The sequence below is a fragment of the Protomyctophum parallelum genome, assembly GCF_964188405.1.
Source record: "Protomyctophum parallelum genome assembly, chromosome: 10".
NCBI classification, from domain to species: domain Eukaryota; kingdom Metazoa; phylum Chordata; class Actinopteri; order Myctophiformes; family Myctophidae; genus Protomyctophum; species Protomyctophum parallelum.
The window spans coordinates 24,160,462-24,188,370 of record NC_139704.1 but is presented as its reverse complement, the minus strand read 5'-3'; the positions used below and the strand labels follow the sequence as shown (position 1 = coordinate 24,188,370).

At 42.1% G+C, this 27,909-nt stretch overlaps 1 protein-coding gene across 1 annotated transcript; it reads left to right on the top strand.

Annotated features, from left to right (window-relative positions):
- Positions 1-367: 367 nt before the first annotated feature.
- On the top strand, positions 368-16,613 carry rgra (retinal G protein coupled receptor a). Its single transcript, XM_083774133.1, has 7 exons — positions 368-661; positions 1,034-1,190; positions 5,289-5,410; positions 9,181-9,334; positions 11,613-11,730; positions 14,491-14,604; positions 16,432-16,613. Exons 1-7 carry the CDS (start codon positions 583-585, stop codon positions 16,579-16,581), a joined length of 894 nt encoding a protein of 297 aa, XP_083630259.1. The 5' UTR covers positions 368-582; the 3' UTR covers positions 16,582-16,613.
- Positions 16,614-27,909: the final 11,296 nt, after the last annotated feature.

The following is a 27,909-nucleotide window of genomic DNA, read 5'->3' as shown; positions in this document are numbered from 1 at the left end:
GATAGGCCTACTGCCTGGACACCTGTTGTCATCATGGGAAGGCAAGTTACGAAATGTTATGTAGCCGTTGTGTAGGAGGTCACACACATCACATCAAACGCGTGTGACATCACGAGCAGCATGCATGCACCCTTTTGTGTCGCGCGGCTACAGCGCAGACACACACAAAGACTTGTTTGTTGTGTAACTAATTGCGGCTGTTACTCTCTCTCTCTCCGCATTAATACAACAGAGGATCGACCGGTTTGTGCCGTGGCGGCGGGTTCATTAAGACATTCTTGCAGGGATTGTGGCGCGGCGCGAGAGAGAGAGAGAGAGAGAGAGAGAGAGAGAGAGAGAGAGAGAGAGAGAGAGAGAGAGAGGCTTTGCATAATTACTTTTCACGTGAAATGCCCCTTTAAAAGCGCTTTCTTAGGTCATACATATTACAACTACTGAACTACATACAGAGCGGAGGCACATCAGCAGCGGCTGGATTTATAGGAGTGAGCGAGAGGAGGGCTGGTCTGTGGTCTGTTGTTGTTGTTGTGGATTTTTCCTACACTTATACGGAGATCGATCGCCTTCATTCATTCATCCAGGATGGTTTCTTCGTCCCCTCTGCCGGAGGGCTTCTCGGAGTTCGACGTGTTCTCGCTGGGATCGTGTCTGCTCGTGGAGGGTGAGTGAGTTCAGTTCAGTTTATCGTTTAATGGAATCCGCTGTTGTTGCGCCAACTGTCGTTAACCTATGAACACTGACTGGACCCGTGTGATCCGATCCGTCTGCACAGCTGTGTGTGAGACAAGGATAAAGCATCCATTGATTCCATTCTACACAATGTGTCTGCATGCATGCACAGCGTGCGTGCACGTCTGCACGATCACTTTCGATCACAATGTGTATCGATTTTATTTTCCCCTACTCATGCACGTTGCGCAAGAATCGCGCTGCGCGCACCGATGATCCATTCTCTTCTGTACTACTGACTGTAAAATGAAGTGTGTCCGCAGTTCTTGTTCTTTTTCTTCTTAATTTTCTCTTATTATTAAAGGTCTTCTTGGGTTCCTCCTAAATGCGGTCACGGTCGTGGCTTTCTTGAAGATCAGAGAACTGAGAACGCCCAGTAATTTCCTGGTGTTCAGCCTTGCCATGGCTGACATGGGCATCTCTGGCAACGCCACCATCGCCGCTTTCTCCAGCTTTCTGAGGTGAGTGAGTGCACATAACCTATAGGCAGCGGTTATAAAGACATTCTGCTATGCATCTAAAACAATATGGACCTGGATGTCATGACATCAATCATTTTCTTTCATAGCTACAGGTTGATTAATTGAATTCCCACAATGTAAACAAGTCCAGAGGAGAGAAAAAAATCACAGTGTTGCAACTCCCCCCCACCCCTCTCCCTCTCCCTCTCTCATTAGCAGGCAACAGTGCAGCACTATCTCTCTCTGTTTCTGGCACAACAGCACCACTTTTGCCCCTACTGGTACTCATAGTAACAGTCACACACATAGTCACATATGTTAACACGGACATTGCTGTTCCTTGGAGTGGTTGCACCACTCAAAAAAACATATTAAGTGTATAATCCCACTACCAGAATCAGAGCGGCAACGTGGCTGTGTGTGTCAGCTCACCACAGGCTGACCAGCACTCCACCTGCCTCCACATTTGCCACAGACTCTTCATCACTTCTCTGTCTACGATCTAGGCTTATTATCCCCCCTCAATGTCTTCACATATTGTACAGGTACAGTTAATATAAAACGCATTATTCACATTTGTGGCACATTTCAGCCACCTCTTTTGCCCACTAGGCCCACTCTACGCAACGTCATCAAACAGAAACGCACAACTACAGTATGGCAACATCACTTTAGATCTGCTATTTTTAGTTTTTTTGTGGCGCTAGAGCGAGACTGGCCAAGCTTCTAGTAATCACAATGCATAAGGCAGATAAAAGTGCCATAAGGCAAAGCTATTTTTTGCAGAAAACGCTATAGTAGAAACACTAGCAGTAATAACAGTACCTCGTGATTTATACGAAAGCAGCGGTAGTCGCAGAAGTCAGACTGTTGCCTCCCACAATTTTCAAATGCTTCCGGACATACTGACATACATACACCCCATGAAGCTTTGAATTCATGGAGATCTTTTAGTCTGCTAAGAGTAAGAGAGTCAATTGAGTCTTTTACCGGAGAAAGTATTGGGAAAATAACCTGAAAATAATGTCAAACTGTGATTATTAATAACAGGGCTGCCAAGTCTCACAATTTGAGAGTGAGTGTCACACAATTTAACCTCTTCACACACCACAACTTCACACGCTTATTACCACTCTCACTAGTACTACATTATGATATTTCTCCATAACTTGTGTTCTTGCGGCTTGCCATACGTAGTTCGAGTCAGGGACACGGTGAGCCCGCCCTATTCTGTCTCTGATAATTGATTGATCTGATTCTGAATAGTTCCGGCCCTCACACATTAACTGTAGTGAAATGCGTTTGCGTTACCGTCTGCCCTCCCGCCCCTTCGGAGCACGTCATTGCTATTGAACATTTAGGCTGCTGATATCCCCACATGTTGCTGACGGTTGATCAACAGCATTGATAGTATTAATTAATGTTCCATGCTCTACTACACATCGAAAATGTTAGCTTCCGGGCGTACCCTAGACGTTTCTCTGTCCGATCAAGTTTTTATTAACTTAATTTGACAGATTATTATTATTTAGGGACCAACTCCTCCACCGCAGCTCTGTGTATATGTACACTGTACAGTGGGTCTGACTGTATGGTGTGCTGTGTGGAAAGCCTGACGCGAGGTAAGCTCTCTGCCCACAGCAACAGGCAGTTGAAAGGGGATTGAATTTGCATGCAAAAGACGTGTCGAGAGGGAAAGGGGGGGAGGAGAGAGAGAGAGAGATATCCACTGAGGTGGATGATTAAAGAGATGACAATTTCAAATAATGTGTATGTGTGATGTAGTCAGTCTTATCAGACTTTTATGGAAATCAAAATGGCCATGGAATAGGAAACATTTGCACAAACAGGTGCACCACCTATGACCAATAATAGGACAGTCACCATCTCTTATTCACCTGACCTGGTGCAACTCTTTTCCTCATTTTGTTAAATTATATTATTCAAAAGGTGGGTTAACATTCAGTATCATTATGCCAGCTATGATTTTCTCTTGCAGTTTGAGCAAGATATTGTAGATCGGTAAAGGTTTGAGAACCACTGGTGTAATGCATTTAAAACAGGGGTGTTTTCCCACTCGCCACACGGAAAGGAAATAATATATGAACATAATGAGAGCGCAACATCTGTCTTGGAAGAGCCACCCATCGACTAAGCTAATATACGGCCTCCGTGTTTCTTCACTAGTCCGATCCAGAAGAACACAGTTTGCCGGCCACTGCTACAGAGCTGACATTGAGGTTATATCTTCCCTTCTTCGGGAAGCCACCTAACTCCAAAATGTTCGTTTTTCAGGAAATTTAAAATATTTTTTTTTCAGGAAATGAAGAAACAACATACAGCCGTAAAGGGTGTTCAATAGCACTGATTTATAGAAAAACTAAATCAAAAACCTAAAAAATGGAGTTAAGACATTTCCTCCTGATAGCAACGATATTATGGCAAATGTATATGCTGCATATATGTCATATTCAGTTTCATATATGTGCATATACAGTATGCAGATTTATAGGAAATATATTTGTCATACAGTATATAGCTCATATAAATCCACAATTGTAATCGTGTGCCACTGACATTTCGAAATATGTGAATATATTTTATGATTTATTTTCTAGGGTGCAATGTCTATATTCCTCTAAATCGATTCTGAACGCATCGTGACACTAAAGTCTCACTCTTGACTCTTTTTCTGAAAGTTAGCAGCCCTGCTGATTAAAGTGTTCTTTTTTTTTTATATATATTTTTTATCCCACGATTTTGTAACCCATTTTTCACCCCTGTGTCAATCATCTAATGTGATCCTGGGCTCTACACACCCTCCACCAACCTAGTCCCCATATATGGGGGACAAGGGGAGAGCAACGGTCTTGAACTCATGCTTCCTTCATGCCTGAGTGTCCAAGTTGCTCCTTTACACCTGACAGGGTGTTCTAATCTCCTCTTCAAATGTGGCCAAATTTGACTGAGGGACTGCCATTGGATCTTTTTGATTTTTCGTTTTTTTCATGTCATATGAAAGCAGGGAATCATAGCTTCAAATTGACATAGGCTATTGGTTGTTCAGTTTGACCCACCAGTTTTGGAGATATGGCTTATAGATTAATGTCTTGCAGAAAACAGCGAGTTCAGAAAACAGGCTTGAAAGGTTCACTTCTGTGGTCTCTAACATTACACCTAGCTACATCATATTTCATATTTACATTCGATATTTACATTAGATTTCAGCTCTGACACTTATTTCAGACATGCTATGTGAAGAGTCTGCCTGTGCTATTAACTCATTTTCAAAAAGGCTCTCAGTTAAATCTGGTCACAAATGATCATGAACCCTGGCCTACACTATGCAACAATGAAATTAAGCATCAGGGGAACTAAGACAGCAGTGAACGTCATTCTTTTCATACTGAACAAACAGCAGGGACAAATTAGCCATTGGGCCAGTGGGGCCGTGGCCCAGGGGCCCTTGGCTCTCAGGGGCCCTTCAGGGAAATTGGACCGTAATGTACTAGGTTTGACGCCCTGAAAAGGGCTCCTGGGGCCCTTCATTGGCCATTGATTTTGTTAAATTTAGGTCAAAAAGATGATAAAAACACGGTAAAACACCAAACACCAAAATTGTGTGCGCACGCGCGCTATGGGGGCCCTGCAAAAATGACCGGCCCAGGGGCCCTCGGGGGGTTAATCCGTCCCTGACAAACAGTAATGCTGACTGACATGAATGATGTGTATATTTTTTGGAGCATGATCCAGTGTGTGGAAACTTAATTTCCTTATGGATTCTGACCTCAGGCCAGTGATCCAGTGTGTGGAACTTACTTTTCCTTATGGATTCTGACCTCAGGCCAGTGATCCAGTGTGTGGAACTTACTTTTCCTTATGGATTCTGACCTCAGGCCAGTGATCCAGTGTGTGGTACTTACTTTTCCTTATGGATTCTGACCTCAGGCCAGCACTTGGTTTTTAGTGAGTGGATGTGCGCGTTATTGTTCTTTTCCAATGTCTATCTCTAAAATGGATGATCATTACTTATACTCAGATTCATCATCATGCAAAGACCAACACATTAACTAGTTGGTGAATCCTCTCTGACTGCAGGTACTGGCCATACGGCTCAGATGGATGCCAAATGCACGGATTCCAGGGTTTCCTCACAGCTCTCGCTAGCCTCCACTTCATGGCTGCTGTCGCATGGGACAGATACCACCAGTACTGCACTAGTAAGTGACTAGACTAGGTGGTAGTGGGACAGATACCACCAATACTGCACTAGTAAGTGACTAGACTAGGTGGTAGTGGGTCAGGACAGGAGGTAGAGCGGCTGCTTGGGAATGGTAAGGTTCCCTGTTCAATGCCCGGGCGGCTCCTCCTGGGTTAGTGAGACATGGCCAAAGCATGTCCGGGGAACGTTGAGAACCCCTGACCTATAAGACAAACTCGGAATGGGAAATAGTGGGGATAAAAGGTCATTCTGACCCCAGCTAGCTCTCACTGACCAGTGAGGAATGTAAATGGCCTGCATTTCTATAGCGCCTTTATCCACAGAGCTTTACAATCACCCATTCACACACCCCGATGGCAGGGGCAACCATGTAGGCATACAACTGATAATTAAGCCAATTGATTAAAATAAATTAATTAAATACTTCAATACATCATCAATTCAACCCTTTGGTGTCTGGCGTTTTGTTTTAAAATACAAAATGACATTTCTTTTCTTTTAGGACTGACACCTCCTACTGCGGAGGATTACTAATAATTGATCGTGTCAAAAAATTTGATTCAACAATGCATCGCAATTCGGCCGTACAGCAATGCAATGCAGCAATGTGACAATCGATAATCGAAGCTTAAATTTAATTTATACATAATAAAAACACTGTATATAATATTATATATAGTATTCTAAATAAAATATGTTGTTCAGTATATCCGACTGCTTGTATTTTCCATGTTGTGCAGTAATGAAAGTGTGATGTATTGTAATCGAATTGAATTGTGAGGGCTCTACTATTGAGCTTACAGATCTGTTATTTTCAGAGTTCAGAGTGCAAAAAGTATATAATACCACTTTTTTTTTTAACGTGCTTCGATTATTCAATTAATCGAAAAGGTTATTGAATCATTGATAGAATAATCTCTAAGAAAACAATCAATGGTTGCAGCTCTACAGTCATGCAAAGCACCCAGGACACTTTGACACTGGGAGGAGCCTGGGATCCAACCAGAAACACTCCATTTCCCAGATGGCCTAGACCACGGTGTCCTAATAGTGGGTCGCGTACACATCTGTATGGGTCCCTTTATACATATTTTCTTCATTTTGTTTTGAAATATTATTTCAAAACCTTTTTCCAAAATTAATTCCAATGAATAAATCAAAGACAAATCTAAGAAACTAACATGCATAAAAAAACAAACATGTTTAAGAAGTAGTGAAAATAGCTGATCTACATTACACAATGTGGCGCGAAGAGATGCGTTGTGAGCTTGTAGATCTGCTATTTTTTTTACTAGTTTGGGTAATTTCTCTTTTGGGTCTTGAGTGAGAGGGAACCACTGGCCTAAACTATATCCTGCAGCCCGGGGATATGTATCCTATCCTATCCTATCCAACAATGGCAATGGTTATAACAGCAACAAACACACACAGTCTACAGAGTCAACACATTATTGTGTCTAACCACGCTGGAATGCTGTACCCGAAGCCATTCGCCACACTGACTCCATTCTATCTTTTAAATGTATATGTTCCAGAAAGCATTACTGTAAACAACCTTTTCTTTGATTGTCTCCACCAGGCCGAAGGCATGGGGGGAGAGTATGTTTTGCACTCCGTCCGTCCGTCCGTCCGTGTGTGTGTGTGTCCGTCCGTCCGTCCGTGTGTCCGTGAGCAGCTAATCTCGGCCATCGTTAACCCGGCCGATGCCAAATTTTGCACACACACTCCCTGGATGCCAACGATGAACCTCTGCCCCAAACTTTCCAGAACGGCCTGTTATAGCGCCACCAGGAGGCCGCTTTGTGCAAAACAAGTTTTTGCACAGTACACCTACAGATTTTGTCCAAACATCACGCAAATTGGTACACAGTCTCTCTAGAGCCATTCAACGAAACCGGTCTTTCAGATTTCTCACACTCCATCCTGATTGGTTAAGATTGGCTTCCAAAGTTCACAGGAGTGCTCAGTTTCAAACAAAATGCTGCAAATCATGAACACATCGCGTGATTTCCCTGAAATTGTGCACCCACATTCCCACTAGGCCGAGGACGAAATGCCACATGAACAATTTCAACTCAGCCTCAAGGTGGCGCTATAACTGGCCAAAAAGTGTTTTTACCTCTAACTGCACGGATCTGTGGATAACTTTGTATGCCAACTCCCTAGAGGCCAAGGAAAAACCTTTGTCTGGAATTTTTCACATCTGCTCTTTATAGCGCCACCAGGAGGCCGACATATGTAAAACACATTTTCTATTATTACTCCTTCAGATTTTATCCAAATTTCACGCAAATCGGTACACATGATGATCTCCATAGTCATGTGATCAAGACAGGTTTGTTTGATTTCTCATATTCCATCCTGATTGGCCACGATTGGCTCCTACAGTTTTCAGGAGTAGCCCGCTTTGTACAAATCGCCACAACTCCTCAACGCAGCGTCCGATTGCGATGAAACTGTGCACGCATATTCCCACTAGGCTGAGGAAGAATCCTGGTGGAGACCTGTGCCCAGAAGGGCACTTTTTCTAGTTCACTATATTTTGCTCATGGTTACGTCTTGTTCAATTTGTACTGGCTCATTTTATTTTCATCAGAGATGCCCCCCTCCCTCCCTACCTTCAAAACCGCCCTGAAAATCCACTTATTCACACTTAGTAAAAGTTAGTCTTTAGTCTTTTGAATAACACATCATTTAGTCTTACTCCCATTTACTCTTCTGAAAAACCTTAGTCGACTCAATTTTGTTGACCAAGACTAAAGACTAACACTGGCTGGCAGGCAGGCAGATACAGTATCTAATCAACCCACTTAACCTCTGACCGGTCTACAAACAGTACCGGTAGCTCAATACTACTCAACATGCTTTTTATCACACTGTGATATACAGTAAGTTCCCTTGAACCCTACTGCACATACTTTGTTGACCGGGCTCACAATGCGGCAACGCTTTGTGAGATTGTAATTTGTAAATAAGCAATTTTCTGGGCTCCTGACCCATTGGCCTCGTATGACATGTGGAGGCCATGCAGGGTTTACGAGGTTAATGATTATGAGCAGAGAAACAAATGGTGATGAAATTCACTAGAGCCTGCCAGGAGGACTGAGGAATGAACCCATTTACACTCTGACAACACAGACGCCTTGTAGCTTCTTGTGCTGCCAGGGTGAAAAAAGGAGACCATTTCTACTATTTATTGTAGGGTTTGTTATTGTAAATGTGGTAGAAGGAAAGTGGGAAGTGGTGTCATTGCAGCGACCACAAGGCCTCGAAATTCACATACCGTTGCTGTCGGGTCGAAAGCTTACAATGCATGTCAAAAGGCTTTTTCTTTTCACGAAATTGCCCCCCAAAAAAGCTGTGTTCCAAATAATGGAACCAAATGTAGTTAATAGTTAGCCACAAGCTCTGTCTTGTTACTACATTTCATTGGTTAAATGTTTATAAAACCCACAGACACACTTTCAAACCCAAAAATATCACTTACACTTGCAATGTAGTAAAGGTCGCAACTCCTTGCAACACAATAGTTTTACGGTCAACGGCCCTGCATGGTTTCCGCCGCCATCTGTGTATGAATGTGTGTGTGAATGGGTGAATGTAATGCACAATCTATGTAAAGCGCCTTGGATAAAGGCACCATTTATTTTATTGGGGATAATGGTTGCAAGGACTTGCATGGCAAATCATTGGTGTGTGTGATGAGCTTTATATTGAAAAGTGGATTCTGTGAGGTATTAAAGTGGATAACGTGTGTGTGTTCCTCAGGAACAAAGTTGCAGTGGAGCAGTGCCATCACTCTGACTGCGTTCATCTGGATGTTCACTGCATTCTGGGCTGCCATGCCCGTCATTGGCTGGGGAGAGTATGACTATGAGCCTCTCAGGACCTGCTGCACTCTGGATATCAGCAAGGGAGACAGGTAATCATATATCTACAGCGGTGGACTGGGCCGTGGCCCACGTCTGGCAGTGTGCCGCAGGTTCGACTCCCGATCCCGACAGCCCTTACTGCATGTCACCTCCCCATTTCTCTTCCCATTTCCTGTCAGCCTATCGTCTGTCCCTCTATAAAGAAATCACACCTGTGTGAACTGAGTGGTGCAACTCCCCTCTCTCCCCTCCCCCCTCCTCTCTCTCTCTCATTAGCAGGCAACAGTGCAGCACTAATACTATCTCTCTCTCTCTGTTTCTGGCACAACAGCACCCCTACTGGTACTAATAGTCATATACTGGTGCTCATGGCCACATAGGTGAACACATAGGTGAACACGGACATTGCGGTTCCTTGGAGTGGTTGCACCACTCAAAATGTTTTTTGTGGCAGAAGCCACAAAAAACATTTAAAAAAAATATATATATATATATCTACAATTCTGCAATAGTGTATTCACGTCAAGGAAAACCAAATTGATACACACCAATGACCCCCATTTGAAGTGATTCTCAATAGGGGTGTTAACAGCGATACAATACGTCGTGGTTAATGATACGACACATGGACGATATTGGTTCACTCATGGTGATCTCGACGCATTGTGAGCTTGTAATGTAGATCGTCCTTTTTCAAAAGTTGTTAATGTATGTTTTGTTGATTACTATGAAAAACTGCAAAACCCGCCAGTCCGTCAGTGACTCTGTCACGCCACCATATATGGCCGTCTGGCCGTCACGCCTTGTGACACGTCGCACCACCGTATAGGGCCGTCTCTATATATAACACACACACACCACTCCTAAGATGCTATCACTGACTCAATAACATGTCTCTTTATATCCCGGAATCAAGTTAGCTAATCTATAAAGTCATCAAATAAAAAGGCAATGCATTGCTCAAAAAGTGAAAGAATTATATTCCTCACCCAATCTTCAAGTCAGGAGGCCACAGCAGGTTTAGTTCACCTTATTCCATGCTCTGAATGGATTCTGAGCTAAACGCTCAGAAATGTTCCTTGAAATGTTCTTCTTCAGATCTCAAGGTTTTCCAGACCCACTACTCTGTGGTTTATCAATTCCTGATTCCGGTTTAGTATTGGCCTTAAAAGAGTCTCTTTGACAAACCACCATCAAACATTATTTTGATACCTAAAATGGAACCCCATGGTTGCCTCACTTCCTGTACCTTTATAGCTGTTCCTGATACCGCACTTCCTGGAGCTATTGCTAACATTCCTTTTCCCCACAGCTCCCCCTATGAGCAAACCTTGGCAACAGAAAATGAATGACCATATTCAACTACACAAAACATTTTTTTCCCCTGTACACTACATTTTGGGGTTAAACCATATAACCAAGATATTCCCTTGTTATCACCCAGTATCTTATGTTTCATTGTCTGTCAATACTCATACCAGGACAGGATATACATTTCTTCACACATTTATGTGGCAGTGTCACAAGCTATTCATCATAGAACGTGCATTCTTTATCTGTGTCTTGCTGCATGTGTGCTGTTAATTCTACCCTAATTTGACCACCCCAATCCAACCCATTGATGCCGAGTGGCAAGCAGGGAGGCATTGGGTCCCATTTTTACAGTCTTTGGTATGACCCGGCCGGGAAGCGAAACCTGACCTCCAAGTTTCAGGGCGGACACTCTAACCACAAGGCCACTGTCTGGTAGAGTTGCTATTAAATGCCTTGATGTCATATTCAACCATAGGCATAATATTGCCTATCATTTTATTATGAAACCACTCTGGCGTGTCACAATTCTTTTAAATGCCAGTTTTGGTCATGGGTGGAATGGCCGACTTGATACTGTGGCAAAGGGAATATTTTTCATGTTATTTTAACATGCTTAAAACACATCTTGCAGGAAAATAGATTTACAACTGAAAACCAACTAGGGGACTACCAACTGGGGCATTTGAACACTGATGCCTGCCATGTCACAATGTGGGACAGGGTCTCAATTTGTGGGACGCCTGAAAACTCTTGGAAATGAGGGACTGTCTCACACAAGAGGGGCATCTGGTCACCCTGACGGCAGAGGAAACCCACAACAAACCACGCTTATTTGTGAGACTGTAAAAACGAGACAGAAGCAGGGGGAGGCTGTTGTATGCCTCCATCATTTTCAGAGCTTCCGTACTCCAGACCGTATGATGGAAGCATTTGAAAAAATTGTCTGGCTCACAAGACTATTATTATAGTAACCGTTACACAACCTTAACCGTGGTGTGTTTGTGTCCTCAACAGGAACTACGTGTCGTACCTGATCCCCATGTCCATCTGCAACAGTGTCATCCCCATGTTAGTCGTCCTGACCTCCTACCAGGCCATCGGCCGGAGATTCCAGAAGACCGGAAACCCCAGGGTAAGAATTACTATACAGTGGCCATTAAAGGTGTAGGGAAACGGAAATGGTGAGCATTTTATTTTGAAGTTTCAGCTTAAAACGCTGGCTCTGAAGTTTCTGAACCAATCAAAGCGTCCCATCCCTCCAGGCTATGGGAGAGGAAGTCTCTCATGTGCAGTTGACAGAGAGACGTGGGGCCAGGGGATTATTTCTACCTTTACACAACCTATATACATATTTTAGCGTGATGATTAAGTTTAAAACGAGTAATACACTGTCGGGATGTTATCTTGGACGGGTTTCTGAACTGCCCACAGCCCTCCTATGAGACACAGACTGAGTAGAAAAAATTGTGCCATTTTACCATGATTATTAGTGAGGACCTATTATATGAAGATATGTTGAAAAGGGGTGAAGTGGTCCTTTAATCAAAACCAGCTGTGGAGGAGGACAATGAAGCATGGGAATCAAACTGGTGAGCTTCATTTGTATTGGCTTTTATTGATGTGTATCTCTACACGTCATCACACAGCACCTTTTCGTTTTCAGGAAGTAATTAAAACAATATTTTTATGGACTTTTTATATAAAAACACACAAAAATGAGAATTTGTCAATTTGTTTGGCACCCATTGTTAGGTATGCCCACATGATGACCACGGATATGGTCATTTCACTACACCTTTAAAACAAATCCTACCACACATTACACAATGGTATTCTGTTTCCCAAATGTTTTTGTTTCCTAAATTTTCTTTTTAATCATGATTATTTCAAAACAAAAAAGGGGCGGCTCACAGCTAGAAAAGCCCAGGTTGGATTCCTGCCGGGCACGCTGTGGGTGCCGGGGGTGTGTTCTCTCCTCCGCGTCATCAGTGCCCATACCCCTAAGACCTATAGGTGGGGTTGGCGAAAGGGCCTTTCTGTGTTTGCATGTTCTCCCCGTGTCCCCTAGGGTAGGTAGTACCTTCACAAAAAACATGCAGTAATCCTGGTCTCTATACTGCCTCCCCCTGAATCAGAATCACCCTGTGTGGGGGTGGGGGAAGTTCCAGAACTACATGAATGCACCCAGGGTTCTGGCCCGATTCCGGCGAGCCGCCCCGTGTCCGAAACTGTTGAGAAATGACAGAGTTACCGTGTAGGGATCCCTCTACTGTACCCTCTACTGTACTGTCACTGTACTGTACTGGCACACCTGAAATCACCATATATACAGTTAATATGTGCGTGTGTGTTTGTGTGTGTGTTAGGTTGCACACAGGTTGCGCACTGGTGGTGAATAATAACCATGCTGTTTTCGTGCTCAGACGCACCCAGCCAGCCACCCAGCCACACACGCACATAGCTCCGTAAGGGAGTGGTTGCACCACTCAAAAAAAGTGGGTGAAAGGGTGAAATTGAAGGAAGCATGAGCTCAGTTCGGGGCTCTCCCCAGGTTGGCAGAGGGAGAGTAGCGCCCAGGGTTACAGCTAGGCAATTGGCACCAGGTGAAAAAATGGGTTACAAAAATCGTGGGATAATTAGACATAAAACTAATTATAGGGTAGGTACAGTAGATGCTGAGCAGACTATAATAAAGGATATTAGATTAGAGTCAGGAGTAACAAACAAACATACGATACACACATACATCTTGGCTAGAGGGACAGTGTTTTGTGTTGGGTATGTATGAGGCTAGTAGTGAAAAGGTCATTGCACACAATAGATACAATAGATGGATGTCCTCAGGGGCTGCATGAGGCATGCTGCTGCACTATACGTTGTACAAACTAAACTATACTTACTTACGGTCATCTGGGCCTGGTCCAGAGACACTTCTAGTCCAAGCACAAAGGCATCTATGCTATAGACCAGTGGGTTTTCAACCAGTGGTCCTTGGGAGGGTTCCAGGCGGTCCCCAGCTAAATGATGGAGTTGGTAACCAAATGGACCATTATTTGAGAGCGTAACATGAAACCAAATTGACCTTTACGGGTCCATTTGTTTTCATTTTATGCTCTCAAGAGTTACATTATTGTTAAACATCTGCATTACTTAATTTACAAATCTACACAATTAGAGACATTATAATTTCTGGTTGTATCCGTTGCGTGGCAACCTAGAACCATACGTTGGCAAAGAGTGCGATCTATCATAAATCACAGAAAAGACCACGTGACGGAGATCTCCGTCATCGGCGGTGGTGAAGCGCTGGATTAGACTTGACGGAGATCTCCGTCAATGGCAGGGAATGTTTATTGCAATTATTTGTATGACAATTGATCGTCAAGTAAAATGTTCTTTTCCGCACTCACACAGCCGATAAACTGTGCTGGATTTCTCCTGACCACCGTCCACTGTTACACTATGCACTGAATGACATGTAGCCTATACTCTTTGCAAAAACAGCAGATCTACAAGCTGCTAATTTTAGCTTCATTGTATGACCAAATATACACACAGTAGGGCTTTACACTGCTGCATTTCCTATGAGTAGTCTACCTATAAGTAGAATGAGTATTCTATGAGTTCATAAGATTTTGCAACCCCCCACCCCCACCAAACCACTATCCGAGCCTTGTGACCAGCAGCCCTCCATAAGCCCTGTGACACCACACACGTACACTGCTCTCTCCTTCGCCCTTCACGCTCCACTTGTAACAACTTGCTCTCGCCGCTATTGGAATTTGTACACCTGTCAGTTCAAGAGCTGACATCCTACTTGCAGCTTGAGAACAATTTTAAGTTACTGAAAATATATTATTTACTATCTCTTTCTCTCTCCCGCCCCCTGTAGTTCAATGCTGGCGCTCCTTTCAAGACCATGCTGTTCTGTTGGGGTCCCTACGGAGTGCTGGCCTTCTATGCTGCCATCGAGAACGCCAACCTAGTCTCCCCCAAAATAAGGATGGTGAGTCAAAGCAAGTAGGGATGGCCAACCGATAACCGTTAGCCGTTAGCCGTTAATTAATTGGTTACCGACAACACTAACGGCTAATGGTTTACCGATAAAAAAATATATATTTTATTTTGAAGCGCCGAGAGCAGGCACCGCGGCCAAAGCACCAAGCCCCTCTTTCCACCTTTACTGTCAGTGCAACCAGTGACCACGCATGTGCTGTGACTTACTTCCCCCAAAACAAAAACACAAAAACAACTGCATGTAGTGGACTGTGGAAGCAGGAGGGAAAAAGAAAAAAAGACGAACACACACACATCATTGCGCCGCTGCGCGCCCGCAGATCTGCCCTTCATGCAACGAACGTTGGTTCCGATCTGCGTTGTGGATCTGTCGTTTTATGGATCATAGAACGAACGAACGTATGCTGTTAGCTTGTTGCTAACGGGACGGACGGACGGGAACCCCCCCCCCTCTCTCCCTCCCTCTCTCTCTCAGACGTTCTCTCTCTCTCTCTCTCTCTCTCTTGCGTGTTAGAGAGACGCTCTCTCTAACACGTCTTTCTTTCTCTCTCTCTCTTCCTAATCCTTCCCGACCGGTCCGCGATACATGTGTGCGTATAGAAGACTGTAGCCTACGCAGTGCGCACTAGTGCACTGATTGACAGCAGGCCACGTGTAAACGGTGTATTTGTCTATTTTTTATGCGCAAAATAGCGCTTTTCTTTTCTTAACGGATAACGGTTAATTAGCCGGCAAGTCCTGGCGGTAACCGGTTAAGACAATCTTTCCATTTGGCCATCCCTAAAAGCAAGCGTGTATACAAAGCAGAACAGTGGTTCTCAAAGTGGGGTCCGGGGACCCCACTTTGAGTGTACAAATGGAACCAAATGGACTCGTCGTATCCATTTGTACGCTCTCAGAGTTTTGGAAGTCTGTGAAAATAAAATGTTAGAGCACCGCTGAAGTAGAACATGGAGCCTACATGCATGCTAGTCTCACGTAGCCAGACAACTATTCCATAATCTCCACATGCTACATAGAGTCTGGAACTACGAGTAAGGAAACTGCCATTTCTGTTCACGAAAATATTTTCTTTGGACCTCATTTTTGATTTCCATTTCTGCAAAGCAGCAAACTATATATGCTTCGGTGATTTCTATTCATAATAGGATGAATGTGCGAGTCTGTAAAGACGAAACAGAAGTGGGGAGGAGTCTCCACTTCCGCTTTATATTTTAGAGCTTCCGTTGCTCCAGACTGTATGATGGAAGCATTTGAAAGTTGTGAGATGCAACAGTATGGCAACGCGAGACTACGTGCATGCTGACACACGTTCCACGTTGAATGTTTAAAAACTAGGAAAGAATGTACAAACACATCCCCATTGACTTTATCAAATTAAAGTTAAATACATATCTGACAAGAAATGAGTGCGTACAATTAGAAAGTGTGGTGTTGATCGGTTTCAGATTAGCTCCAGACAGACTCTCTCTCTCTCTGACGGCTAGCCTCTTGCAAAAAAGTAAAAAAAAAAACATTTATCACATTTATCATTTACAGCTGCTGTGAGCTTTTCCATATGCTGACTGAATTTTCCTTTATGTAAATGGTGCATTCATACCAATATATAGTCACACACACACACAGCACCATAACGTGCTCATCAGACACAGGGGTTAGGGGTTCAGCGTCTTGCTCAACGACACTGACCCAGGGGTATAGGACTGAGAACTTTTCCGGCTTTTCCCAGGCGGACAATCTACAGTGGAGTGAATCTGCTCTTATTAATGTTATTTGAATCGTTGACGACGTTGTGGATGCAACCCCGTCTCTGCAGATCGCTCCCATCCTGGCGAAGACGTCGCCCACCTTCAACATGTTCCTGTACTCCCTGGGAAACGAGAACTACAGAGGAGGAATCTGGCAGCTGCTCACCGGTGAGAAGATGAACGTGCCTCAAACTGAGAACAAGGCCAAAATAAACTAAGCTTGCAATCATTACACACACACACACACACACACGGTGGTTTATAGAAGGTATACCTACATGTTTCTGTTTGTGTGTGTGTACGTGTGTTGTATTCTGTACCGTGGTAAACATTGTTGAAGTCCCAGATAGTTTACAGTCAGTCACGACCTGGACAAAACGATTACCGTTGCAAGCAGGCACTTCAGAAGATTCAACAACATTGTAAATGTATAACCTTTGTGGGTTTTTTGGGGTATATTTTTGTATTCATGACTACTGCTCAAACCTTCCTCATTTGCACATTTAAAAGAGCATTCCGGTGTCATTTCTTGCCGTCAAGAATCAAGAAGACGTTTTATGTATCACGCAGTGAAATGTTGGGTGTGGTATTTACATACAGCGTTTAGGCCATTTTAACCACTTTAACCCCGGCATCCATTTTGAACATCCATTTTCTACATTAGCTTAAGCTAATCTTTCATATATCGTACTGACATTAATGGAATCTAAAAACGACAAAATGCTCAGCAGCAGTTATGTGAATTATACTCGGTCAACATGCCCATTGACTGACTACCGGTATGGTCAGTTTAAGTTTTCAAGAAGGTCCTTTAAGTTTTCAAGAAGAAAACAATTCCTTTTGTGGTGTGGTCGTTACTAGGCAGTGTTGCAGACGGTAGTTCACTCTGCACTTTGCACTCTGTAAAAAGTGGGACTTGTACAGTGTCTAAATATCTGTAAGTGAACTTCTATGGTCAATGTGGGTATTGGTGTATGATGTCTTTGTTATAACTGTTATTTCCTGTTGACACCAGTTTAGCATTATTTATTGAAGAGAAAATTATTGCTCAGTCGAAATATTGCTCAGTTTCAAGGCTGAGACAGAATACAAATATTTACACGAGGGGCAATTATTTAAGAATATACACTATCAAAAACTATAAAATATGCATTTCACCCAGATATTAGACCCTATTTTTGCATTATTCAAACATACTTAAACATAGATAATGAAGCATTATAAAGTAAATACCGTAGAAATCACTAAAGCCAATAATGTGTATAGTCCACAGAGGCAGAACTATAGTCACTGTTCATTGTGTGACAATACATATCCTGTCTAACCAAAGGTCCAAGCTGAACTGTGGAAAAATGTATAATCCTCAAGACAAGAGGTGCTTTCATAACGCACACTGCTGTAATGCCAGGTCAGGGGGATTACTGTGTGAAGGGAGGAGGTGAATTGGACATGCAAAAAAAAGGAGAATGTTGACTTCTTTCCGTTGGAAAGACACGTACTTGGCTGAACTGTTAAGTTATAACTTCATAATCCACTGAAAGATTTGGTCTGACGTTTAATTGGAGCAAAGTGTAACAGCTATGAAACCGTTTTTAGACCTTATATGAGACCTAGGTCGTTTTTTGACAGCACCGTACTTGCCTCTTAACAACATGAACCCAAGTACTGACCCCTGGGCAACCCCGGTCAACTTACGGTTTAAGTGATTAATTCTATGTTTACACTGAATGTGCATTACATCAACATGATGTTACCTCACAGGAATACCTCAGAGATTTTTCATAAATACTTTCTTAAAGCCTCACTATGTAATTTTTTTTAATGAATAAAATGTACATTTGTCCAATCTGTGTGGTAGAGTAATGTTAATACAATATAACTCCTACAATTGGGGTGATTGTGTTTTGTCTCCCTGCTCTTCTATTGAGACATTTAGATTGTGCCAAAGGTCATGTCTATACCCAGGATCTGACGTGGATTTTGACTTGATGCTCAAGATTAAACGTATCCCCTGAGCAAGCAGGCAGGCTCTAGTAGCTCGATGGCAACAAAAAAAAAGTCAGAAGGAAACCGTGGAAATCCTGGGTACTACGCAACCCGCTTGGTACCCCCCTATGGGTACTACTTAACCCTTGTTGTATTTAAGGGTGACTAATCAGCCAAGCTGGCAGATAGACCCTGATGAAGACCTTTTGGTCGAAACGCGTAGGTCCTGTTATTTATTTGCCTTGCTCATCATCAAATAAACTATTTAATTTTTCACCAAAGACGGAGTGCCTTGGATTCTTTTCTGCAATTCACACTTTGACAAGCAGTACAACTTGGTCTACATGGTTTTACCTGTATCACCAAAGAGCACCCATCTAAGAGCCACTAACAGATCCCTGCAGCGCTTCCATTCCTCTATTTCTATACTACTTAACCCATTTAGACCTGACGACGATTCTACAAATGTCTTATAAATCCTGACAGTTTTCTGAAAAGCCGATGTTTCTATATATGTCAGTGATTCTCAAACATTTTCTTGTCAAGGTCCCCCAGAAATATATGTAATTGGCCACTGACCCCCATCTGAAAATATGTAGTTCCAGGAACCCCCCAGAAGCAAAAATATTTGAATTGAAAACTTTCTCTGTGGAAGCATGTATTCAAAGATTTACAAAAATAGCAGATCTACAAGCTCGTAGCACGGGTGCCGTGTTATGAGCTTATTTTTTAAAATAGCTAAAGTATAACATAATGCTTAAAACACAAAGGGGTTCCCGTTCAGAATGGGGTAATGTAATGTATCTGCCGCCTGTCACATACCAATATTTTTTTTTAATTAGGCCTATTTTCATTGTTTTGAACAAGGTGTATTGTTTGTTCCAAGATAAAGCAATATGGCCTGATGTCAGTTGAGTATTAACCACTGACTTATTTATTCACCTGTGATAATCTGTTCGATATGTTTTCTTCACATTTTGTGAACGAAGCCTCGTTTTGTAACTTCATCATCATGAATCACAATGTCCTTGTTCATTGAGGTTTGGCCTTATAGATGGAAATATGGCAAGCTCACAATATTAAATAATTTTAAAGTTAAATCTGATTTGCCTTAAGCCTACAGTGCAGACACCCTGTCGCATGTATTTTTCAGAATGGACAAAATCATCATCATCATCATCATATCATCATCATCATATCATAATTCAATCAATGTCTGTCTGAATGTGTGTCTGTCTGTGTGTCACTGTGACTGCCGTAGCTCCTCACTGCCTGCACCAATCACTCCCACTTTTCACACAGGCATTGACCATAATAATATGGAGGTCTTAACGAAGACCCTTTTTCCAATTTAACTAATTATACACTTTGTTTGAAATAGACACTCATACTTTCCAAGGTGTGATTTGGGCTGGGAGGAGGAGTAGGACTAAGGCCCACTCTCATGGAATACTACAAAGCGAAGAAACAAACGTCAAAAGGGATGTCACGACCAACAGAAGGCCCGGCATCAGGGAGCAGAGGTGAAGAATGGAGGTGAAATGTGGCCAAATTTGACTGAGGGACTGTTTCGCAGGGAATTATAGCTTCAAATTGACATATTGGTTGTTCAGTTTGACCCACCAGTTTTGGAGATATGGCTTATAGAGTAATGTCTTGCAGAAAACCGCAAGTTGAGAAAACAGGCTTGAAAGGTTAATTCACTTATGTGGACTCTAACATTATACCTAGCAACAGTACATGTTTAAGCATTTATTTCATATTTACATGTCGATTTCAGCTCTTATATTTATGTCAGACATGCTCTAGTATGTGAAGAGTCTGCCTGCTGTGCCATTAACTCATTTTGGATCAAATATAAATCAATTCAGTTTTTCCTCTGGTGAAATGCTGGAGGTTGCACGATGGCATTCAGGCTCTCAATCAAATCTGGTCACAAATGGCCTCAGCCAGGGAGCAGAGAAGAAAGGAGGTGAAATGTCAGCCAGGCGTTCAGCCTCTGCCACACTTTCTATTCTTACTTTCACTCCATTTAATGATCCTCTGCGTCAGATGTGAAGCAGATTAAGTAACCCCCACCCCTCTGTGAGACCTAACGCACATACGTATGTACGAACCACATGCGTGCACACACACACACACACACACACACACACACACACACACACACACACACACACACACACACACATACGCACACACGCACGCACACGCACACTGATGTAGTCTTCACTGACCAGAGCTGAGAAGAGGCTTTTCGGTGAATTGAACCTGCTTTGGTCACCACACCAGTGTAGTCTGCAACAAATAAAGTTGTAACAACAATGACACATTTCAAAGCCATATCTTTTGCATACGGTGACTATAAAATTATACACATACCTTGAATGGAAGAAGCCGTATTTTGAAAGGATTAGTCATTCCACTATAATCTGGATTAATGTGGAATTTTTTGCATCACTGCTCTTTAGAAAGCTGCTTTGTTTCAATTCATTAAACTATACTCGCAGCTATGTATGTATGTATGTATGTATGTATGCATGTATGCATGTATTTTATTTTTTAAAGGGGGGCTTTTAAAATACTCCTCCTCCCAGCCAACACTCCCCACTGACAGGTGGTTACCCAACCAATTTTACACTTGGTTGCATGCTGAAAATAGCAGATCTATACAAGCTCACAACGCGTTGCGCTGCGACGTGTTGTGAGCTTGTAGGTCGGCTATTTCATATTCAGCAAGAGTAAAATCAGTCATTTCAACGGCATCAAAGCCCTTCAAAATACATCTTAGTCGACTAAATCAACTGTAGATTTAGTCGACTAAAGTCTAATGACATTTAGTCGACTAAAACTAAAACATTCCGGGTGACAAAAATGTGACTAAAACTAAGTGAAAACTATTCAAGAGACTGTGACTAAAACTAAAATTTGCTGCCAAAAAACACTGGACTCAGTAGAGCAGTGGTTTTCAACCCTTCATATCATGGCCCATTATTTATTCTGCATTTGAGCAACATTTTATGGGATTTAGGTAGCCTCTCAGACCCAAAACTAAAGAATATTTTTTTTGTCGTTGGATAATTTGTACACAATTCCATTCTGTATTTGTACAATTAGGAGAGATAACAGGCAAACCTTGATTAAAATAACAATTACGGTATTCTACATTCTCCAATTGTGTAGACTTCTTGTAGCCTAAATTAAGTAATGTGACAGATGTTTAGCAATAATTTAACTCTAGAGAGCGTAAAATGAAACCAAATAGGCCCACAGCCCCACAGATCCATTCATTTTGCTCTCTCAAGATATCCAATAAAGGACCATTTGGTTACCAACTGTCCATCATTTAGCTGGGGACCACCTGGAACCCCTCAAGGACCACTGGTGGTCCCCAGACCACTGGTTGAAACTTGATGTTTTTGGTGACATCTACAGGTGGAGCACAATATAGCTATACAAAAAAACAATAATACAAAAAGAATAAAACACGAAAGGAAATATTTTGTATGAGATATTGTTTTGTTTCCTTTTATTTAAATTTATTTTAAATTTAATTATTTTCATTGTTGTTTTTTAATAAATAAAAAAATACGACTACAGTATCGCTGTACTGTATGTATATAATTTATGTTTCGATGAATTGAGTATGAAGGACTGTCTCCAACGGAAACAAGCCATTAATTAGGCTTTCTTGAGTCAAGTAATAAAGTAATTATTTATTATTATCAAGTCGTCGTTTGTCAGGTCGTATCGACGTCATTCGACGACGTTGTGCGGACGTCGTATGGACGTCTGGCTGGGACGGCGACCTGGACGTCGTGTACGATTTGGGGTTGGTGTTTAGAGAGAGGGTCTGTTTGACGTCGTATGGACGTTGTATGGACGTCCCGTTGGTTATGTGCTCAGATATGGGGTTGGTGTTTAGAGAGAGGTCTGTTTGACGTCTGTTTGACGTCGTATGGACGTCCCGTTGGTTATGGCTCCCTGCTCAGTTATGTGCTCACTGCTCAGTGAGGTAGTTGGAAAGATGTCACTATGACTTTGTGCAACTTGAATTGTAGATTTTAGTTTTTTATTGAAAATGAAAGTTTGTGATGGCAAAAATAAGGCACAGGTAGTACATAACCTAGGTCTAAAATTTTAAATCAACACCAAGACAACAGTTATAAAGTTGATTATTTATAATACACTGACTGAAAGTGAGGACTGGTGGGATTTGAACATGGAACCTCGTCTGTCATGAGTGTTATTCGTCCACTACACTATCTATAGGCTCTCACAGGCTCACTAATAGTAATCTTAAAGCCTTTAGTTTTTTTGTATTTTATTGCAAATTCCAAAATACAAATTCCAAAATACAAATTCCGTAATACTATACGCACTTGGAATCTGTGCTGCAGAGTCTGCACAAATGCACAATCACCGCTTGTGTTTCTTCGTAGCCTACTGTTGTTGAAGTGGTTTTTTGTACACAAGGTGGTAATATCACCATAAGGTTGATATTAGCCCCATTTAATTACAGGAGGCATACATGCCTCCTGTAATTAAATGTATCATTAAAGTTGAAAGGACTGCAGCTCTCAAAGGGCACCTACGGACGGCTGCAATTCGAAACTGGCCCCCGTAAAATCTGAATCGCCACCAAATTGACCCGTTAGGGTCCATTTGGTACCATTTGTACTCTGAGTTAAATTAACTTTGATTTTACAATATAAATTGGGATCAGAGATATAAATGCCATTAAATGGGGGACTGCAGCCTAATTCAGGTCAAACCTGGGGGTCCTTGAAATGAAAATGGTTGAGAATCACTGCTAGACCCGTAAAAATCTTCTTATGGGGGTCCCTGGCATATCTTTTCAAATGGGCTAATTTGAAAAGATATGACACTTAATTAATTGACACTAATTGGCTAATTAGTGTCAATTTGGGGGTCCTTGACGTGAAAAGGTTTGTGAATCTATGATGATTTCCTGTTTTTAGCTATATAGAAGAGTATATGTGTAGTCTCTAATTGATTGTTATGAATTGAACATGGTGGGCCCACTAAAAAAGTGTAATGCTTAATGGTGTCGTCCACAGTTAACAGTTTTGCATTGAGTTGTGCTTGAAATGTACTGTAATTCTCCAATCTGTTAATTAATCAATCAACCACTGTTTTGTTTTGATGAATTCAAAGTGGACCATCTTGTAAACAAGTGTAATGCTTTATTGGGTCGTCCACTCAGTTTTGTCTTTGTATTGAGTTGTGCTTGAATTGTACTGTAATTCTGCAAACTGTTAATAAATATTTCAATCAATCAATTCCATAAAATGATGCCAACAGCGGAACCATTCTCATTTTTGTCCCTGAGTAAGATACATCAATTGTGGCTATATGAGGACATCTACTGGTCAAAGTAGGACATGAAACAATCCAACAGGAGGTTGTAGCAACTCGTAATGTAATAACGGCTCTAATGTAATAATTTAAATGTAATACAAACTCATCATAATGTAATAATGAGCTCATAAAGTAATAAAAGTCGTGTGGATCTCTACTGCATAATTAAAGATAGGGTGCGGAGGTGGCAGCGGTGGCTCAGGGGTAGAGTGGCTGGATGGGAACCGCAAGGCTGCCAGCTCGAACCCAGGCTCCCCCAGAGTTGGGGTCGAAGTGTCCTTGAGCAAGACACTGAACCCCTAATTGCTCCTGATGTGCTGGTTGGTGCCCTGCCCTGGCGATTTGCTGCAGTGTTGGGTCAGACTTGCTCCCGTTGCATTCGCTCAGCCTATAGTGTCAATTGGATGTTTTGGTACTCGGGTCAAAGTATCGGGGCCGGTTCCGAGTACGAGTACTTGAGGGTGGTATATATCGGCCCGAGTAACCGATAATTAGTAGGCCTATCGGTATCGGAACAACTCTAGTGTTTGTTTAGTTACAGGAGTCTCTCTCCAGTTCTTTATTAAACAGATGTTCAATGTTATGATTATCCCTCCTAGTTCATGAGCCAGACCCCCCTAATTTGCACGTTAATTACAAAATGGGTGGGCAAATTGTTTGAAATTTTGATTAGCTGTACAATTAAACCATTTTTCTGCATAACTCAAATATGGGGAATTGATTGGAATGGTTATTTTGCTTCCACAAAACTTCCATATATGATTAAATGGCACACACACACAATTTTAAATAAGGCTTGTAAATATCCCCATTTTGGAAGTGTGTGCTGAGAACCAACATGTCCCTAAAGGCTATAGAAAACTGCTCACCATTCTAAGCTTTAATATGAGCGGTAACATGTGTTTGTATTGTAAGTCTTGTAACTGTAGAGATACAATCAGATACACAATTATAGTGTGACAACATAAGCCAGGGCCATAGCTATAGAATCAAATTGGTGGGCGAAGCTGGTGTGATTTTTTTTTAACTTGCTGTGCATCTCTACTTCACAGTTTGGCATCTTAACCAGTTTGGCATCATAGCCATTGAAGACACATAGCTTAGTGGTTGATATCATGAATTGAATATGTGGACCCTTATATTTCCACACACACACATTGTCACAACAAAAATATAATCACTTTTGAGCCATTATTGTGTAGAGACCTATAAGCACACCTTTCTGCATAATTCAAGTATGGGTAATTGATCGGAATAGTTATTTTACTTATTCAATACTTTCATAGATTGCTTAAATGGCTTTTTACGGCTAAATTCTGCACACAAATTGAATAATTTGAAAATAAGTCTTTCCCAATTTGAAAGTAAAAAATCTTACTTGATAAACTGAACATTTGGACCTTCAAACTCTTTGTGTCATATGAAGCAAACCATCAGTTGATTTTGACTTGGTGTATAAAAGGGTAATAATAATAATGATAATGGAATTTGGCCACCAAAGTGTTTATTTTATGCCTGCTCACATCATCATCGGTTTGAAGTTCGCTTTCCAGGCACCGCTGGGTTGGATTGGGTTGGGTCTCTATATGGCTTTCTACCACCGGGAACAGTCCATGGCCAGTGGCCACCTCAAGGTCGATGCCGAGCGCTTTCATGTCAGCCAACATGGACGTCTGCCAGGTCTTCTTAGGCCGGCCACTGGGTCTTGTCCCCTCTAAGTTAATCGACATTACTTTCTTTACCCAATCGTTCACTACATTCCTTACAACGTGTCCGTACGATAGCATTCTGCCTCTGCTCACCACATCCACTATGGCCTCCATTCCCATTCTCTGTCTCAGCTCTGCACTGGTCTTTCTGTCCCTCAGTGACACACCACACATCCATCTGATCATCCTCATCTCTGCTCTGTTAAGCATCTCTTCATGCTCCACCCTCAGGGCCCATGTCTCACTTCCACTTTGGAGTGGTGGCATCTCTGCCGCCAGTCCAGAAGGTCCAGTTTGGGGCTGGTTCATGCATTGGGCACCAGGGCAAGTCCACACACTGGTGGGCCTGCGTGCCACATGTCTGGGGACCAAACCTCCTCCAAGTGTCTGGTAGTTCAGCGAGGGTCTGGACTGTACCCTGTTACTGTCTGTCGCACTACATAGGGCTTGCTGTTAGAGAGGCTATGTACTGGCAGAGAGAGGCTTATGCACTCGTCTCTCCCGTTCGCAATCTGCTAGCCAGCGGTGGAGGTTGACGGTGACCAGTGACAAGCACTAGGCACTCCACCAACACACTAGACACATAGGAACAACCAGACTTCTTACGAAGAAGACAGAACTTTTCACAGTATTTTTTATTATGCAATGATACATAGAACACAAACAAACATTTGACATTGAAATGTTAACCAAATGAAATAAGAATGGCTTTATCCAATATTCTGAGTTTGATTCTGAAAATTGGGCATATTTTCCTATATAATGCTTAATTTGCACATTTAAATATACTATTTCAGAAATCTTGTAATACAATACATGATTGTCTTCATGAAATTAATCAACTAGGGAAGTTTCATTGTGATCACTAGTTCTTAATTTCTTTTCATCCATCAGGTGAAAATAGAATTTGTGATTTACTTATATTGACCCTATAAACAATTTAATGTAGGTATGGCTTTGCCCACTTATTTCGTAATGAAAACTTGTCCAGCTCATGGACTATCCCATCAGGATAGAGAACTGGAAGAGATGGCACAAAGTAAGAAGACAGCCTGCAGATACACAAATGCGTAATGTATTTCCTGCTTATTAAAGAGCTGGAGAGACAGGGAGACCTCTGTGACTGAACGACAACACTCTATCAATGATTAGTATCACAATGTAGAGCTTTGACCGTTTAACAGAAGGAACCCGTTTTGTTTTTTAAGAACTATTGAAAATCGATCATTGTGTAAATCGTGGAGAAAAAAACACCCTCATTGAGTAGGCTTAGGCCTACAGGTATGCTTTCTTAAAAATAATCCTTTCCCCAGAGATAAACTTTACCGCATATAAAGTAAATGGCTTTTTGTCACCTTTTACAAAATATGTATAAGGTTGCTCGGAATTACACTGTGGCTGTGCAGGTGAAGGGCGTTGCTTAAGCAGTCAGTCGCCACTAGATGTCAGTGCTGACCTGCCTATGACTTTAGATCTGGTCATAAATTCAACAGTGCAAATTATCCTAAAGTCCAAGTAGGCCTACAACTAGGACCCCAGGAAGAGTAGCTTATACTAAGGTAGTAGCTAATGGGGATGCAAATAAACAACAATAAATCATAACTAACGTGTTATAAGAGTATATAGGCTAGTAAGGCTGTAACTCCCTCCAAGCACAGAGAGACACAATTGGCTTCCTCTACTGATTTATTTGAAGGTGTCTTCAAATCCTCCAAACCCACCGTGAAAACTAAACATAAACAATAAAACAAGGATGTTACAATTAACATAAGATGACATGCACAGCATGTAGATGCAAACATTTCACATAAGTAAAATACAGACATAAAACAAACAACAAATACCTCGTTGGCTGCGTGCAAAACAAAGAGGGAATCTCTTCAGTCTTCAGGTCCTTAATTGCTTGTTTATACTTCACTGTGCAACGGTCCTATGCTGGAAAATAGCAGATATGCAAACTCACAGCACATCTTATTCAAGACACTGAACTTGCAGATCTGCCTTTTTTGCCATCCAAATGCATTATATGGTTAAATGGGCCCTAAGAGCTGCAGAAATTAACTAGAAAAAGTGCCCTTCTGGGCACAGGTCTACTCTCCACCAGGAGGAAAGGAGAGTATGTGATGTTTGGCAAAATGTTTAGGAGTAATTTAAACATGTTTGTTTGTGTGTGTGTGTGTGTGTGTGTGTGTGTGTGTGTGTGTGTGTGTGTGTGTGTGTGTGTGTGGTGTGGTGTGGTGTGGTGTGGTGTGCAGGTGTGGTGTGGTGTGGTGTGGTGTGGTGTGGTGTGGTGTGGTGTGTGTGTGTGTGTGTGTGTGTGTGTGTGTGTGTGTGTGTGTGTGTGTGTGTGTGTGTGTGTGTGTGTGTGTGTGTGTGTGTGTGTGTGTGTGTGTGTGTGTGTGTATGTCAGTGTGTGAGAGACGCAACTTGGCCTGTTGTAGCACGAGGCTGATTTGAAAACTGTCGTGG

Bases quoted from the DNA above. Each gene is read 5' to 3' on its own strand.
- rgra (XM_083774133.1), top strand. From the start codon at position 583: ATGGTTTCTTCGTCCCCTCTGCCGGAGGGCTTCTCGGAGTTCGACGTG. The intron at 1,191-5,288 runs GTGAGTGAGTGC...CTCTGACTGCAG, and splicing joins GCTTTCTCCAGCTTTCTGAG to GTACTGGCCATACGGCTCAG. The intron at 14,605-16,431 runs GTGAGTCAAAGC...CCGTCTCTGCAG, and splicing joins TCTCCCCCAAAATAAGGATG to ATCGCTCCCATCCTGGCGAA.